The following is a 17,407-nucleotide window of genomic DNA, read 5'->3' on the forward strand; positions in this document are numbered from 1 at the left end:
TTCTATTAAAAGAAGTTTAATCCAGCATGGTTTCTAAATATTAACCACGTCTCCAGCTGTGACATGCAGTACATTTTTTACTTAAAAAAAAAAAAAAAGAGAAATACAAAACAAGTATAAAAATGAGCCTATGTCCCCTGAACATCACAGTGTGTGCCAGTAAAATACAACAAGAGAAGGGAGAGAAGCATGGGATTTCGTACAGGAAAAGGTCCAAAGAAATCTTTCTCATAAATCAGAGATTGTCTGTCCCATTTAGAAGCAACCACTTGTTTTGCATTTACTCTGTCAGTGGTCAGGAAGCAGGAGATGCAGGAGCTGCCTGCTGGACAACTCTGAGCCTGACCAGCACCCCTTGTCCCTGCCAGCTCCCCTGTCCTGCTGGCAGCTGCCCCAGGGAACTGGAACCCAGATGCTGATTTTATTCCAAAGGAAATCTGCCTTTATTGTTTTTTCCCTGTTTTTCACTTACTCTGTTAGTACCATCTGCTCACATTTTAATCACACCTGTTCTGGTGCTGTATTCATTTTTAAAACATCCATACAGGTTTCTTTGCCACAGACCTGTCTGATGCCACCTGTGAGGAGCACTCTTCCCAAGCACTCCCAAGTGTTTATAAATGGACACAGATATTCCAGGGCAGGTTGTGCTACCTGTGAAAACAACTTTTACATTCAGAGGGCTTTTTCCCTGGAATACAACACAAGATAAATCACATCCTTCCAGGGGAGAAAACCCAACCCACCCCACCCAGCCACACTGAAAAAAGGGGGAGTGGGGAGATGAATTTATTGCAGACATTCTGTAGTTTGGGGTTGGTTTCTTGGCCTTTTCACAGTGGGGAGGAGGCACTCAGTGTACATTCAGTGTACAGTGGCCAGTGGCACAGAGCAGGACACCAGCACTGGTGCCTGGGGCACAAACACCTGCAGGTTTCACCAGGCAGGTCCTGCTGGGAGGTATTTGCCAAGTCTGCCTTCCCTGGCTGTGCAAACACTCCCAGGGCTTCCACAAAAACAGGACAGGGCTGCCCAGAGCTGCCTCAACTGTTCCACCCCATCCTGTGGTGAAATTGCAGCAGAGGGGATGTGACTCCATCCAAGCAGCTTAAAACAAGGGATACTGAATGTTCAATGAGCCAGCTGCCCTGCAGCACCATTATACTTTGAGGTTTGCTCTTGCTGCAGATTTCCAGTTGTCACTTTTCCTTGTCACAGATAGACAGGAGATACAAAGGTATTGAAACCAGCATGCTAACTGTAATCCATGCCTTCAATGCTTGGGAGTATTCAGACTTTGGATAAAGAAATATTGTTAGTTAATCAAGAAAAATACAAACAGGCACCCAAACCTCTCCTCTTTGGCATGTCAAGAAGTATAAAAGCTCTAAGTGTTAATGGTTTGGTATTATGAAAGCACATTAAAAGCTGTAAATGTTAAAAATGCTGTTCCCACTTACTCGGGACATGGATGTACTCAGTGGGGAGGGCCAACAGAGAATTGAGCTGTGTTGTTTGGACAGATCTGTAGGATCTGCAGTTTCCAAGGAGTGTTCAATGCACTGGGAGTAGTCTCCTTTTCCACATCACTGCCCTGTCTGTGCTCTGGTGATTCCATAAACAGTGAGGTGGAAAGGGGCTGAAATGAGGGGATATTTCAATTGGCAGTGCATTCAGCAAAGAGGAAAGTGCTTGATCATCTTCCCTTCACGCTTGGTTGGTGTTTGGTTCTTCAGTCTGAGTCAGAGTCGGAGTCCTCATCTGAGGGGTGAAAGAAGGAACAAAAGTGAAAATGCAAACTGGAAATCCCCCCAGCTGTGGCTCTGGCTGGGACAGAGAGGCTGCGCTGGCAGGGTGTGCCTCGAAGGACACAGAGGCTGGGAATGAACACCTCTGTGAAATGGCAGCTCTTGCTGAGGTGGTGGGACCTGAAATGGTGTTTGAAGGAGCTGGGAGATGCTGCTGAGAGGCCCTGCTGGCATCTTTGCTGCTCTGGGCACATCCCTGCTGCTGGCCATGTGCTCAGCAGCCCTACACTTCTGAGAGCCACAAGCTCTGAGATGCTGAGAAATCCCAGCAGGCCACAGAGCTCCATCCTTCTGGCCTCAGCATTAAGAGCCCCTGTGTGAACACAAGTTGGGGCTGCAGGGCTGAGCCCTCCTTGCATGGCCCCAAGCTGTGGGACTGCACTTCTGTGAGTTTATGTACTTGTGCCTCCATCTCCAGGGGAGTTAGATCTAATCTGTATCCTAATTCTGCACCCTTGCCACCTGATCATCTTCTGAGGGCAGTTCAGTTTTTAGCTTTTACAGTCTCCTTCCTGTTCCTTTTATTCTTTTTTTCTTTTGTGTTTCTTTTCAGCCTAAAGCTTGAAAAAACATTTAACAGTCGACTAAAATCCCCAGAAGAGAGAGTCAGTGCTGCTGTTCACCTCCTGGGATTCCATACACACCTTGGGTGTTAGGTTTTCAGGGGTTTTAGATGGGGTGTTTTGGGATATTTTTTGTTTATTTTTAAGTGTGAAGCAGTCTTTTTAATCCAAGGGTGGGTGCAATAAGTAGTCAAATGGACATGATGCCTGATTTGGGCTCCTGGAAACTACAGAACAACTACCCCTGTCCTGACTTGAGCTGGCTTTGAACACCCAACACCTTCTTTTTATCTCCTCCTAAGTGGATCTGTCTGATCTGAAGTGAACTGTAATAGAAAAAAAAATTGATAGCAACCTTGTTAATTTTATGCTGCTTGACCCTTGGCATTCAAGGTCATTTGCCCACAGATGGTCAAAGATCATAAGAGGCAATCATGATAAGGAAATGATAAAGAGAAAAGCACTATTTGGACACAAAAAACTGTGGATTAATGGATGTTAATTATAAGTTACCAAAAAGAACAACAACAAAAAAAAGGTAGAAGTTTGCTTGTTTTTACAGCAAGACATTTTAATAGGGAAAGAAAATCTGTGCTGCATGGTGATTTCTATAATTGGACCTGGGGCTTTTCAAAGTGAGATGTGAAACTCTGAGAAACTTCACATTCCTGGCTTGCAGGTTATCTTCATAAATCACTGGAATTCCATTTGCAGCTTCCTAACTGAGCAGAGCTGTGGCAGACAAACCCAAGAATAGAAACTGCTCTTACTGAGCAAGAGCTCTTGCTCCCTGCTAAGGGTAAACTGGAGAGGGAAATCTCACACTGCAGCTCGTGTGACAAGCAGGGAATTTTACCCACCTTCTGTCTTGTGCCCCTCGGGGGAATCGGAGCTGCCTTGCTTGAGGAAAGTGACCAGGTCATTGAAGGTGATGTAGAAATCAATGGCAAACACGATGGTGGCTGCAAACCCAAACACCTGAAAGGGCAAAATAATGCTCTCCTTAACAACAGCTCCCGTCTGTCAGGGACAAACCAAACCCACACAGGAAAAACTCCATGGAATTTTTTGGCCTGTGCCTTTCCAAAAAGGCAGGGAAGGCAAATGGTTTGTGGCACATGGGTATCACCTGAATTACAGCTGATTTGGGAGCCTGAGAAGTGACCAGGGGTGTCTTTATCCCTCCCCCAGGCTGCAGCCCTCCTGGGCTCTGGGCACATTCCGGACATCAGCACTTCCTGCACCTCCACTGTCCCAGGGCACATCTGCCACCAAGGAATCACCTCCATTTCTTGGAAAATAATTTTCCACTTGTTTGCAAGGAGATGTGTCTATTGCTGAGTGAACTAGACAGATTAAAATGATTCTGGAATTCTCTCTCCAGTGTCAGAGCAGCAGAGTTGTGCCAAGCTGGGTGCTGGTCTGGGAGCCTGGGCTGAGCACACTCCATTGCTCCATGGCTCACTGCAGGGACAAAGATTAAACAAGATCTGGGTTTGTATTCTGGGATAGTTTGGGAAGGGCTGCTGCCGACACCACTGGGCACTGTTCTTCCCAAGCTTAAAAAATTGTTATGCAAATTTTATTTATGTTGCATACATTATTGATGCTTAGAGTCAAGTTGCAGATGCAGGGGCTGTATTGTATTTCTGACCACAAAATGCTGATGGGTGAAGGCTCCCTCCTGAGCAGTCCTTGTACTGGAGGGTAAAATGACACTGCTCTTGTTTCAACTCATCCAAGTAAAACTAAGCAGGAGAGGCAGAAGGTTGAAGTTACTTAATTTAGACTGGCCTTAGCAGTTACAAGTTTGAGTTTTTTTTGGTTTTTTTTTTTTTTTTTTTTTTTTTTTTGTATCATCATCATCATCATCATCATTATTCCCTCCATTCAAGGATCTTGACACTCCTTGCAGGAGCAACTAGTAAAATTAAAAAGCAGAATAGGTGCCTTCCCTAAGGGTACAGTTAACAATGAGCAGCTCTCTTAGGGTAAAAAAACGATTCATTGGTTCAAGACATGTTTTTCTGAATAAGTGACTATTTCTTCTTTGCTTTAGGCAAATTAATTCTCAGTTAATTGAAGAAACTTCAATGACTTGCAGTGGGGTCATATTTGAACTGTTTCTCAAGTACATCCATGTACTGAAGTGCACTCAGTTCACCACAGCACTCAGCTGGAAAGCTCATGCCTACTCACCCCTGCTGCTTTCGATGCTCCATCGCTGTATTTTGAGACAGCAGCAATTGAAATGGCAAAGTAAATAATGGCAGCGGTGACACAGCGCAAGAAATCCTGTGGAAGAAGCAATGGTGCATTCTCAGACTGGTCAAGGATTTCCTCTAAAAAATTCCATCCTGGAAACTAACACTCAGCCCCTCTGTTGTTGCAGCACTGGCTTTGCTGGCATGTGACCACAATCTGGTTTGCTGTAGAGGAGGAACTGCTCATCTGTGAAATAGCTCTAAATAAGAGAAGACCTGAACCTTGGCATAAACTTCTGCTCTTAAAGATGCTGGGATAAATCCTGCTGCTACCCTGCCTGTGTCAGGCAGACCTTCCTTCAGCCTAGGAAGGGCTTTGTGGGGCGTTTGCATTGGAGCACAGCAAGGGCTTTAATGGAAAAATCATCTGAAATGCCTTAAAAACCTCGTGTTTGAGCAGAACTCTGTGGCACCAGAGGCTCAGGAGGTCCCAGCTCTGTGGGAGCAGGTGCCTGTCTCTCTGTGGATGCAGGGCTGTGGTGATCTCCAGGGAGACCTGTCTGTGCAGCTCCTCATCCAGGAACCAAACACTTGGTTTAGTGTTGGAATGATTTGTGCTTCTCATGCCCACTGCCAGCTCCACCAGCCTGCCCCAGGAGCCCGTGCCTGGTGTCATCCCTGGGATGCCCTGCTGGGCCCTGTCACACCAGCAGGGATGTCCCTGCAGTGGGCTTTAAACACAGAGCTGTGTCCCAGGGCATGTGCAAATCACGAGGGCTGCAATAATGGTACCTTCAGCCCTGTTCACAATTAGCTCTTCTGCCTTTCCAGAACAGATGGAGGAGTAAGATTTGTCTCAAAGCACAAATCCTGCAAGAAACCTGACTCCTCTGAAGTCAGGACACGGTCAGTTATCTACATTGTGTGCCTGCAGTATGTTATGGTAATGGCCATAATGAACACACACAAGTGCCTTTTTTGTCTTAGTTCTGGAACCAGATGCATGTAGAAAATGGGAAAAGGATGGAACTGAGATTACCAGCTGAGAGCTGTGCACAGTCGTAGCCAAAGTAACTGATATTGTTTTATCTACCAGTGGCCTTGCTGAAGCTATTTTTATACACTGAGAGCTCTAATTCAAACCTCAGTGCAATGAACTACTGATGGTACCAAGAGAATCGAGATTGATGAAATCAGCAGGGTTTTTTCAAGTATTTGTACTGCAAGGCAGCTGCTGCCTTTGCAGTGATATTTGAGACTGCAGGGACATCCAGTGGCCAGGGCTCTCCTGCAGCCCCAGCACTGCCCCAGCAGCCACTGGGCTCCTTTGTGAGCAAGAACTGGCCAGAGCTGCCCTTCCCAGAGCAGCTCAGACTGTCTGTGGGTGTAACTCTACCCGAGAATTTAATCACAGCCTGACAAAGTCTGCCCATTATCAGCAACACACCTGTTTCCCCCTCTGCAAGGGTGGCAATGAGGAGCCCCCAGCAGTCAGACTTGGGCTGATGCTGGCCCTAAGCCATCTGCCTGGAACTGGGCATACATTCTGTGCTTTGATAAAGCCATGCTTTGTGTCAGCACCCAAAAAGCTGCAGTGCAGAGCAGAGCAGTACAGAGTCCTCTGGGACCTTCTGAAGCAGAGGCAGCAGGGAGAAGTTTCTAAGAGGGCAGTAAAGTTGTTACAGTCACCCTGATCTCCTGCCCAGCCCCTTTCCCTCCCCTCTCACTGCACAATTAAATCTGAAGGTTTCTGTTGCACATCGCACTTACCGCCAAAGGCCAGTGGACTCCTTTAAACTTCTCATTAAGCTTGGAGGCGTAGGCAAAAAAAAGAAACAGTGCCAGCAGAAACTCTAGGAGTGGTGCCATCATGAAAGAAGCTGCTAGAGATGCAATATAGCAGATAAAGATGATAAATGACAGCACCTAAAGTAAAGGGAAAACTCGTAGTTATTTGCATGGAATAGCAGAGCCGTAGGCAGCTGAGCAGCTTTGAAGTGTTATTTTCCCTGTGTATTTCTGTCAGAGTGCTGCTGCTGCTGGCACAGCTTCAGCATCCTGCTTTTTTATTTTTCATTGGGCCAAATGATTTTTCTTGTTCAGCACAGAATAAATCTGAAGTAAGGGTGTTTATTTCCATGTGTGTGAAATCGCTTTTCCGGAGCGCTGGGTGGATTTGCACCTCTTGAAGTCAGTAATTTGCTCTGGATTGTAAACAGCTCTGACAACATAATTCTGAAAATAGAGTGGGGTGTTGCCAAGCAAGCAGAGCTCTAAGCTTTCAGTCGTGACAGCTCTCATTTGAAACCCAAATCAGTGCTCAGACAGCGTGAAGTAACTCAGCATTTATAATCTTGGAGTCGAAAGAATAAAGTCGGATGATGACGGATAGAAAAGGGCCAAGAATGAATTGTTCTGTGACTTCTGGAAGTGTCTGGTTCCAGTTTTCCAGCATGACAGCTGTTTTAGAGAGTAATAGAACAGATAACTCCCATAGATTTCTTTTATCTCCATGTTTCCTAACTCTAGTAAATAATAAAAAATGGCATTTTTTCTGCACTGAATTAAAATACCTTTAGAATATGGCTCAAAATACAAGTTTCTCAATGGGAAAACAACTGAAGAAAATGCACTTTCACCTACACCAGGCAGTACCTTAATGGTAATGGACTGTGTTTGCAAAAGAGTCTCCAGTCCTCCTGTTTAACTGCCTTGCATGGGAACTGGTTGCTGTTTCAATCAAATTAGCTTGAAGTAACAAAAGTAGGCAGGATGCTGAATTACACATTACTGTGTACCAGTTTACACCTGGGCTGCTCTGTCCAGCCTTTTTTTTCCTGGAGACAAATCTCTGCCTTCCCAAAACTCAGGGATGCTTTTGGTCAGCACAGACTGAGCATTAGATGAACAAGACTTTTTAAACTTCTAATTACAAATCAGGACACTGACATTCCCACTCACACAGCACTGAAAATAAATGGATTTTTTTCCCCCTAGATTGCATATCTAAAGGCAGATGTAGCTTCCTGCAAAGGTAATCAATGCATCTGCCTTGTTAAATTTCAGCTCTGTGGATTTCTTTGTTTGCTGCTACCATGGGTTTCTGGGGACCACCTCAGAAGAAATCATCATTGCACTTGAGTGATGATTATTATCACTCCTATTACCCTCCTATAGTTACTGATTGGTAATTACTCCTATGAGAGGTCAGTCAACTCTCAAATACACGTATCAAAAAAACCTTTTATGTTTACGGGACAACTAAGCAGTTAAATCCCACTGAAATAATTTCTTGGTGTAATTAATTACCAAGATTTTATTCCCAGCCTGTGTTTTGGGAAAGCAGTCAGTGCCTGAGCAGGATGCTAACAGCTGGAATAAACTGTTTTCATCCATTAGGACTGGCTGGTGAGGTTAGAGAGGATGTAACATTTTTAGTAAGAGACTATATTTATCTTAAAGGTCTATGCATTGTTCTTGTTTCACGGGGTTCTAAGAGACTGAGCTGGGATAGTTTATAGAGCCCACTGCTGCATGGGCCTGCTGGGTGGGAATATCTGCCCCATTTGTTCGTGTTTACCCCATTCTGAGTTGTTTATTGCTCACAGAGCCTCTCTGCAGGTTTTTCTTCTTTTCATAAAGTGGAGGGAGTTCATTCCCTGTATCTCATCCTTAGTGTGGTATTTTCTTCCTATGAGCTAAAAGTGATAAGAACTCTTTGAAGGGAAGTGGATTTACCAGAGCTTGACAACTCCTGAGAGAGGACTTCCTTCTTCCCATCACAGCACCTATTCCCTTCCCACCCCAAAGAACAAAGACTGCACTTGCTCTGCAAATCCGCTTCACTTGCATTTCTGGAACACAATTTAGACACAGTTCTATGTTTTCTTGGAAAAAAAAGAAATCACCATCTATACAGGACATTTTCTTTTTGTTTTGGTGTTGAAAAAAAGTCTTCTTTTGTGACTAAAGGCAGGCGATGGCCGTGCTGCAGAGGTCACCAGCAGCAGGGAGATGGGTTCAGGGCAGGTCCCACTGACCACAACCCTTCCAATGGCAGATCCTCAGAATTGAATTAAACCTAGTGATCTCTTAGGAAAGGACTAAATGCAGTGTTAAATAATGCATCCTACTGGAGCACTGAGGAGAGGCAGAGAGGCAAATTTCAGATATGTCAGGTGATGCTGCACAGCAGAGATCCCTTTGATCTCCATTCCGTTTGCGTCAGTAACTCCTGCACTCTGACTGCTTTTGCACTGAGAAAAAAGCTTTCCTGATTAAGTGTAAAGTGAAGGGAAGAGCTTTTGTGGTCTGCTCTTATCAGCTTTATGGCAATTTGTGCCAGGGAAAGCTCCTGCTGTCTCCTCTCAGCGCTGGGCAGGTGTGAGGTTCAGACACAGCTGGACTCAGGGTGAAGCAGGAGCTGGTCTGTGGCAGGAACACACCAAGGAGCCCCTGATCCCAGGGGCTGGGGTGCCAGGGGATCCCTCCTTCTGTGCCAGGGAAGGTGCTGAGGAGATCAGAGCATTTCAACTTTCTAATTGGGTCTGACCCAGAGAGGCTGAGGAAATATTAGTTGTTTATTTTAAAATCTAGTTACCAGACCAGTCACTTGTTCAAACCAAGCCCTGCATGACTGGTAGGTGACAGCAGTGTCCTGCTGCCTGCTCCTCAGCCCCGAAGGTCAGCCACTGTATTCCCACCTCCCCACCCTCAGTGGTGGGATTCTCTCCAGCCTGTCCTGCTCTCCACTTGTCAGCATCCCCTGTGAGGAGAACTGCACACTGAAAAAAGGGCACCTTTTGATTCACAAGAACCTATTTGATTTCAGTAGATTACTGATGGTATTAGTAAAGGGGAACGACTCTGAAGACTGGTGACTGGTCTGCAGTTAAACACCATTCCTCATTCTGGAGGCACTCTGAGACTGGAAGGGCCCAAGGAAGATTTTATGTGAAATAAAAACCTATAAAAGAACAGATCAGATTTTGAGAATGAAGATTTGAAAGACTGTATTTTTGGAAGGCACAGGAAGGGGAGGGAGGCAGACCTTGGAAAGAGCCAGAGGAACAAGAGGAAGGAGGTGCCCAAGGTCTGTCAGGTGATGACCATGGCACTGCACCTTGCTCTTCGGTTTTCTTCTTTTCTGTCTCCTGTCACTGCCCTGATTTAATGCAGATTTTAATGCCAAACTTCCTTGGTAGCTTGGGAACAGCCCTGTGTAATACAAGAGCCCACAAAATTGTAGGGTTTTGATGATGTTTCTCATTTCTCCTTGTGTAGAGCTCATTTCCTCTTCTGACAGCTGGAATGCACAGACTCCTTGAGCAATATTGGCTATTACCTATAACTGTCTTTTCTGAATTACAGAAGTGAGGTGCCTTTTCTGACCATTTAAGTGCACTACCACTAACTCAAGCATTTGATGTTATCTTAAAATTTTAAAACTACACCTCCCCTCCCACAATACAAACACTGCAGTGCCAGTCTGTACCCAGAAATAATGACACCTACCTACATACTTCTCCAGACTTCAAGTCTTTGTGAGAAACATCTTGCAAACTGCAAGGTGCTCTAAAAACTCAAAAGCACCTTTCAGAATATATCCTGACCCCTCCAAGGCTGTCAAATGTTCCATTGCACATCACATTTGTGCACCTCTGCACTTCTTTTCCTGGAGCTGTGTGTTTCAGGGTCACTTCAGAGAAAGGTCATGCAATGGGACTCTGTTTTTTGTAACAGCCCTGTATCTATGCTAAAAAAAAAAAAAAAGGCAGCTAGAGGAAGTCTGTGAGGCTCCATGCAGTTGCAAGTTCATTTCTAGCACTTTCAGAAAGCACTGCAGCTTCTGGGAGGGAAAAAAAAAAGCAGCAGTGTTTTATCAGTTTTGTCAATTTGTATTTACACAGCATTTTTCTCTTCCCTTCACTTGGGATTGCACCCTGAGCACTGAAAGCAGCCGAGTGAGCTCTTCCTGAGCTGCTGATGACAGGTTGGTGTGACTGCTGCCAGCCTCACTGTGAAGGAGTATCTGCATGCAGGAAGCTCTAATGCAGCAAAGAGCAGGACAGGAACCTTTCATAGCTTGGGAAAAAAATAATAAAAAGTCCTGGCAAAAAAGCAGCCTGACTGTTCACTAAGCACCCTTTATGTACACTCCCATTCACACAAAACTCTTCTTGGGTATTGTGTTTCAGAAAGTAACTTTCCCATTTAATCCCATGTAATTATTACTTATTACTGTGTTGCTGGCCTTCCTAGGGTGGCCAGGCATTACAAAGTTATATTTTATTGTACAACCAGCTTGCAGTTCAAGGCCTAAAAAACAGTCCTGACAGTGGCTAGAGAGCACAATGTCCCTGAAGAGAGAGGCCTGAGCAGTGCTGAGGTCATGGCAGCTCCAGAGGCCTTTGTCTCCCCTGAGGAGGAAGAACAGACTCGCTGGAACCCACTGGGAATTCAGGGATGCTGGGAAGCCACTGCCATCACTGCACCAGCTCCTCACCTCCTGCTCCCACCTCCTGCTCCCACCTCCCTCCTCAGGAAAGAAGAGCTTTGCCTACGGATTTACGAGTGGGTAGCAGTGTCATCTTCTGGACAAGAGTGTGTTTTGTTCTTGTATTCTTGTCAGACAGACAAAGTGCATCATTCAGTGGTCTCTGCTGCACTTGTCGAGGAGGTGAAATTCCTGCTTCCTCCAGAACTGGCTGCAGGAGAGGCCTTCTGGCTACAGACCCTGAGAAAGGCACAGGGGCCTCTTCAAAGGAGAGTTTACACCGAGCAGCTGGAGTTTCAGTTACGAAGGTCAGGTCAGAGGAGACTGAAAAGACAGGAGAAAGACAGGAGAAGAGAAGAGAAACAGGCACAATGATTTCTACATCCTTTTATGTCACCACAAAGGTGGCACAACTTTACCTATTCTCACTGCATTTTTATAAAAACTTAAGAAAATGTAATACCACTGCATGCTGGCTTCAGGAGACTGAGGAGATGCCAGTCAAAGCATCCACAAGGGTTTGAGTGGAACAGCCAGGTGAGCAGCAGAATCCACAGCTGGGGATCCTGCCTGGACAAGCTCTGGTGCCAGCTCTGGTGAGAGTGGCTGTTAATGGTTCCAACACAGGGAACTGAAAACTCATCTCTTGAAGGGTGGAAAAAAGCAGGGATGAGATGCTGACCCTCAACACAGCAACTTGAGTGATTAGGAAAAATGAGCAGCTTAAGAGGAGTGTTAAAATGTGTGGAAGAAACCGTGGCATGGGGTGGGGGGAGAACAGAGAGGAAAAAAGAGTAACCTGTAAAATGGTTAGCCTGTAAATGGTGTAATGGTGATGGTTAACCTGTAAATGGAGTAATCTGTAAATGGTGGTTAGAAAATGGAGGGAGCAAGACAGTGAGAATAAACAGGATTAGGAGAGATAGTGAAGCTTATAAATGTATTTGATGCTACTGCTTCTTTGTCTTTACAGATGTCCCAGGTGGAATAAAAAATTAATCAGGCAGGTTAGTGGGGAGGTGGACTGGATATTCCCCAGGGGCCCCATACAACCCCAACCACTCTGTGATTCTGTAGAGATCAAAAGGAGCAGGGGATGGGGGAAGGAGATCTTCCTTATCTGAATAAAATTTGAGATAATTACACCTCTACCTGTTATCAGCTCCATCCCAGCCTGGCCTGTTCTAGGGGAAGCACCCAGGTGCCCAGTTTACATGGGTACTGTACCAGACCAAATCACACCTGAACATCCTAAAGATCCTCTGTGTGGAAATGTTATTCTCAAAAACGGCTCGAGAGCTGCAGAAATAAAGTGCATTTCTGGGGAACTGCCAAGATGCTGGATAATGTGACATTTGTAACAGTAATGAGCATCCCACTTTGCTTCTGAACAAAAAGCACTGTTCAAAAAGTGCATCCATGAATATTATTTCCATACATTTATGCAGAACCTAACTCCACCCCACATTAGCACTGTGTCAGAGGAAAAATTAAACATTCAAGATGAGAAATACAAAGCTAAAGATGAAACACAGATTTAAACCATGATAGATTTAACTTGAACTCATCTTCAATTATTTGGCACTGCATTTCTCTAATTGTGTACAGGCTGCATTTACTCTGGGGCCTGTGTAGTCTTCAAGGGTTTCTTCTGGCAAAGCTGAGACAACTGGAGAGAAACTACTGCTGTCTCTTGTCTGCCAGGAAACCACGTCCTGAGCACGTGGGCTTGGCCTGCAAGGAGCACAAGGAAAGCTCTCTGCAGATGGGATTTTAGAGCTGCTTTCAGCCAGCCATGCCCTTGGGAAGCCCCAAGTGGCCTTACAAAGGATAAACCCCTGTTTTGTCAAGACAGAGCAGTTTTTATTACTCCAAGGAGGCATCGTCAGTACTTCTCTATGACAACAAAAGGGTGAGTCTGATCCCATGACCAGAACAGTATTCCTCCAACATGTCATCATTCTGGGATGTTAAAAAGCCAGGCTATCTGAAAGCCATCATTTAGTGGCTGTAAGCTTGTAAAGGAAATTCCAGTGTGTGTTACAGTATGTAACAAAAATACATGCCAAAGGAGCCAGGTTAGCTGGGCTCTGGTATCTTCTAAATGTGCGGTTTTGTAAATACAGATGTTGTGGGAGTGATGGGGTACCTGAAGGAGGGACGGGGTAGCTGGCATTTTTTTGGTAGAGCTGATAAAGCCCATGGCCTGCTGCTACCCAGCCCCAGGCTTTCCCCACCACAGAAGTCATCCTGACCTCCTGAGTGAATGCTTTTCCTCTCACATCTGGCTGTTCCCCGTCTCTCTGCCGCAGGGCAGTGCCCACAGCCTCACAAGCCCTCAGAGCTGGTCCCCACCAGCTGGTCACAGACAATCCTGTCTCCTTCAGTCTGTTCCTTATCTTTCTTTTGCTGGAATATCCCGGTTTCCTTCCTGAGCTAGCCAGAGACACATTCCACATCTCAACAGTGCTCCATGGACCTGACTGCCAGTTTGGGCTGTCCTGATATTTGACTATCTGCTGCCAAAACTCCAGCAAACTAAGTGTCTGAATTTATCATTATTTCTAGCAAAAAATGATGTTGAACACCTAATTTCAATCAACAAGTTTCCTATTCAGCAGCTAAATTGTGGTGTGAAATACCCACTCCCCATGGGGTGAGCAATCTCCTTCCCTATCACGTGGGCACTGTTTCAGCTGTCAGGTTTTAAGCCTTTACCCGTAAAATTCCAGAAAGTCTCACACCACAGTCGCTGCCCTGGTCCTGCTGCCACGCTACTGCTGACCCAGGCCAGGTGTCCCTGGCCTTCTGCCCAGCTGGGCTGTGCCCAGCGGCTGTCCGGGCACCCCAGAGCCTTTCCCTCTGGGCAGCTCTCCCGCCCAAGGGCTCCAGAGTGGAGAGCAAGCACATCGCTCTGAGGGTCAGGGACAAAGCTCCGGAGGGCTCGGGACAGCAGCTGAGCGACCGTGATGCCACACATCACAAATCCACGAGAAAAGTCTTTCCTGACACACTGAGGACAGGCTGCCCCCTCACCTGGCACCAGCCCATAATACAAACCGCAGCCCTAGTGGGTTACTGGATTACTCTGCAAAGGGCTTAAAACGAAATCAAAGCGCTTTTTCACCGAAAAGGAGTCCCCGACAGCGAAACACACTTAATGCACTGGAAGTCAAACGTGACGAGTTCTGGTCTCTAACGTGCTCTGCCCGAATTACGCTAAATCCATTATGTTCTGGGACAGCCCCGCAGTTCCCCCATTCCGGTACGGCTGCTCCCCAGTTTTCCCCTTGGTTGTTGTCCCACGGCTCCTCTCATTTGTTTTTCCCCGGTTTTTCCCTAGATTTCCCCTCGGCTGCTGCCCCCGTCTCCCCTCGGCTGTTCTCCGCGGCTGTCCCCGCCGCTGCCGCCCCTCTCCCCTCAGCCGCACAGGGAGCGGCCCGGGGCAGGTCGGTCGGTGGGGCCGCCCCGGGGGTGGCTCCCGCAGCCCCCCAGCCCCGGTGTCTCGTCCTTACCGACTCTGCGAGCAGCAGCTGCCCTTTGCGGGAGCGCAAGAACTCCCGGGGCGGGAGCAGCGAGCTCAGCCCGGGCGCTGGTGCGGCTCCCGCGGGCTCGGGGTCCTCCATGGCGGCGGGCGGGCCGGGCTGGGCTCGAGCCGGGCGCGGGCTCAGCCGCGGGGATGGGGGTTGGCCGTGGAATTTTTTTTTTTTTTCTCTCTGAAGGAGGGAAGCGGAAATCGTGACACTGCGGAAACGTGAAAAAAAAAAAAAAGTTTCAGCATCCCCAGCTGTGGGGGGCGGCCCCAGCGCCCGCCCCCAGCCCGGGACAATGGAGCCGGGCAGCCCCTGGCCCCGCCGCTCCGAGCACACAGAACCGCCGGGCGCTGGGGCTCACCCAGCCCAAACCCGCTCACGGCTGAAATTTCAGGATCCAAATGCCACGGCGAACGCTTTAACATGAAATTCACATGGCACAAGAAAATCTTTCCAAAGGATGGTTACTGGGTCATTACATTTTTACTTGACTTTAAAAGGTACATTTACTCTAGTGTACTTTTTTACACTTAGTAAATAAGATTAAATAATGCACTTACACCCGTTTGTATTTTCTTTTTATTAGAGAAAGAAGACAACCATGAAAATAATTTTCATACAGGTAAAAACATAATTAAGTTTAGAAAAACACAACAATTTTCTCCGAAGCTTTAACTGGTGAAACTGCAATGCTGAAACTGCATTTGTAAAAGTACAAAACCTTATGAATGATACTGCAGAAACATCAGTGCACATGAAATTCAGAAGTGAGCATGTGAAAATGCAAATTCTTTTTAAAAAAGTGCGAAAACAGAATGGAGAACTTATTCTTTCACTAACGTCATTCTTATTTGGCAGGAGCACTCCTTCCTCTTGCTTTATCAAGGCTAATCTTCTTGCAAAGAAGAACCACGTCGACAATGCAGAGAACAAGCAATATAAGACCCAACACCTATAAAAATGACCATAAAATTAGTTCCCCCAATCAGTCTTGAACTTTTACTGTAGTGACTCATCAGTAAACATATACTTGTTTCTGGCCTTGAAAATATGTGTGATTTGAGACAGTGGATAAATTAACACCCACATTTACATCCCATCAGGCTTTCAGAGAGCTGTCTACAGCCTGCTCTGTTTGATTTTTGTGTCAGGCCTTGGAGGTAGTGTGGTGCTCTCCTTGAAAGCTAAGCTAATGCTGCATTATGCCAGACAATGCTTTTATCCTAAATGAAAGCCCTTCTGTCCCTTAATTAAGGGCTGCTTAATTAATGGGACCGGCCCTGAGAAAAGTCAAGGGAAAGTCAGTATTCCTAGAAACAAGCCCAGCACGAAAATGCTCTTCTCCTCTGAAGCTCTGAATGGGAAACATTCCAAATTGAACAAAATGTACTGTATTATTTAAGAAATAGACAACCACAGGAAGGTAACTGGAAAAATGTGTTTGCAGAAAAGCCACTGAGTTAAGTCAGCTCCTGCCCTTCAGCCCCATCCCACTGCACACTGGGGTTTTTTATGCAAGCACTGCATTATCTGATCAGGGGAGTTATTTTCAGGAGAACTCTGGGGAGAGGACAGCTCAAGGCAGTTTGTGCCTCAGGAGAACAGGCTGGGGTGATTCTGTCCCTTCCAGCACTGAAGATGTCACATGTTCCACCCAAACTTGTGTTCCCAGCTACCTGCTTGGTCTCCTGCTCCCGCCTTTAATTTCTGTGAACTTCACAATTGAGAATATAAATTCTATTCCAGCACAGTCACTCTATCAGAAAGTCTCCTTTTTGCTTGGGATGCCATTGCCAGTGAAGCCACCAGCCTTCCCCCTTACCATCTCCTAAGCTTGAGTTTGAAAGAGCTCTGTGGCAGCTTTTAGGTTTCTTTTGGTTGCTTGTCACATTTCAGCTTCTCTTGTACTTGTAGAGACTTTCAAAACCGAGGGGTTTTCTTCCCCTCCTTATTTATTAAGGTTAATTACATTAATTGCCATTTGAATTAAAAATACCAATTACTCAAACTATTAAACTGATTTCATCTTAAGAACACAAAATTCTTACAATCATAGTATGAACAAAACCCCTTTTTAACTGACATAATTCCTCCGTTTGTGTCACAAAAAATAATGTAAAGGCCAGGAGGGAGGTACCAGTGTGCCTGTTAAAAAGTTTCAACTCTTTTAATAAGACAGTTGGCATTTTTTCTCATAGTAACCAAACTGGGTAGTCCTAAAAGAGCTGGGGATTCTCCTACCTAGGATTTCAAGCTATGGTAGCAAATGTAAGTTACTTAAAAACTCTGGAAATTTTCACTGTTTCAGTACTTCTCTGCAGTATTCCTAAGTCTTGTAACATCTTCAGATTACTAGTGATGTGAGGATTATTTTCTTTTAGTGAGATACACTGGATGTAACTTGTTTGCTACTGCTGAGAGTGTTCTTCCAAGACAGTTGTTTGCATGGTCCTACCACAATGTGAATGTACTAAGAGGTTCAAATCGCTGCATTCTAAGAACTGAAATTCATTAACAATGCTCCTACTTACTCCTCCAGCCAATATTCCCTTGTTGGTCTTGATTATTATTGCAAACAAGGCCACAACGAGGAGGAACAACGCTGCAATCACCGAGTTGAAAATATCCTGAAACAGCCAGTGGAAGCAAAACATTTATTGTGAAATACAGGCCTGAAGGAGAGTGTGGAGAGCTCCCAGCACAGAAGGGATGGTTAAAAACAGCTGGACTGCCATGAAAACAGAGTTACAGCAATATCCGTGTGAGAGGACACTGACACCCAGTGGTTTGATCAAAAAAAAGA

The 17,407-nt window shown here is 45.8% G+C and overlaps 2 protein-coding genes and 1 long non-coding RNA gene across 5 annotated transcripts in view; 1 reads left to right on the forward strand and 2 right to left on the reverse strand.

The window, feature by feature from the left end:
- CMTM3 (CKLF like MARVEL transmembrane domain containing 3) lies at window positions 1-14,775 on the reverse strand. 3 transcript variants are annotated; one of them, XM_064387043.1, is made up of 6 exons: window positions 14,587-14,720; window positions 11,139-11,395; window positions 6,346-6,501; window positions 4,571-4,666; window positions 3,232-3,349; window positions 1-1,761 (listed from the first exon to the last, which is right to left on the reverse strand). In XM_064387043.1, the coding sequence occupies exons 2-6, from the start codon at window positions 11,163-11,165 to the stop codon at window positions 1,733-1,735; spliced, it is 426 nt and encodes a 141-aa protein (XP_064243113.1). In that variant the 5' UTR covers window positions 11,166-11,395; window positions 14,587-14,720; the 3' UTR covers window positions 1-1,732. The 3 variants fall into 3 exon arrangements, with proteins under 3 accessions (XP_064243113.1, XP_064243114.1, XP_064243112.1); XM_064387044.1 differs by lacking the exon at window positions 11,139-11,395 and having other exon boundaries at window positions 14,587-14,773; XM_064387042.1 differs by lacking the exons at window positions 1-1,761; window positions 11,139-11,395 and adding an exon at window positions 2,917-3,103 and having other exon boundaries at window positions 14,587-14,775.
- On the forward strand, window positions 14,776-15,392 carry LOC135279577 (uncharacterized). Its single transcript, XR_010346790.1, has 2 exons — window positions 14,776-15,104; window positions 15,191-15,392. It is a non-coding gene; the product is annotated as an uncharacterized LOC135279577 (long non-coding RNA).
- Window positions 15,166-17,407, reverse strand: part of CKLF (chemokine like factor) — a 3,694-nt gene continuing 1,452 nt past the window's right edge. Inside the window, exons 3-4 of the mRNA XM_064387041.1 lie at window positions 17,136-17,231; window positions 15,166-15,556 (exon numbers count right to left, since the gene is read on the reverse strand). Coding sequence (XP_064243111.1) covers window positions 15,452-15,556; window positions 17,136-17,231 — 201 coding nt within the window. The 3' untranslated portion in view covers window positions 15,166-15,451. The remainder of the gene's footprint in view (window positions 15,557-17,135; window positions 17,232-17,407) is intronic.

The sequence above is a fragment of the Passer domesticus genome, chromosome 12 (genome assembly GCF_036417665.1).
Source record: "Passer domesticus isolate bPasDom1 chromosome 12, bPasDom1.hap1, whole genome shotgun sequence".
NCBI lineage: Eukaryota > Metazoa > Chordata > Aves > Passeriformes > Passeridae > Passer > Passer domesticus.

What these genes read in the sequence shown, in the direction of transcription:
- CMTM3 (XM_064387044.1), bottom strand. Translation starts at nt 14,697, where the DNA reads ATGGAGGACCCCGAGCCCGCGGGAGCCGCACCAGCGCCCGGGCTGAGC. An exon ending in GAGTCCACTGGCCTTTGGCG is followed by an intron (nt 4,667 to 6,345) that starts GTAAGTGCGATG and finishes CTTCTTCCACAG; the next exon opens with GATTTCTTGCGCTGTGTCAC. An exon ending in GAGCATCGAAAGCAGCAGGG is followed by an intron (nt 3,350 to 4,570) that starts GTGAGTAGGCAT and finishes TTGCCCTTTCAG; the next exon opens with GTGTTTGGGTTTGCAGCCAC.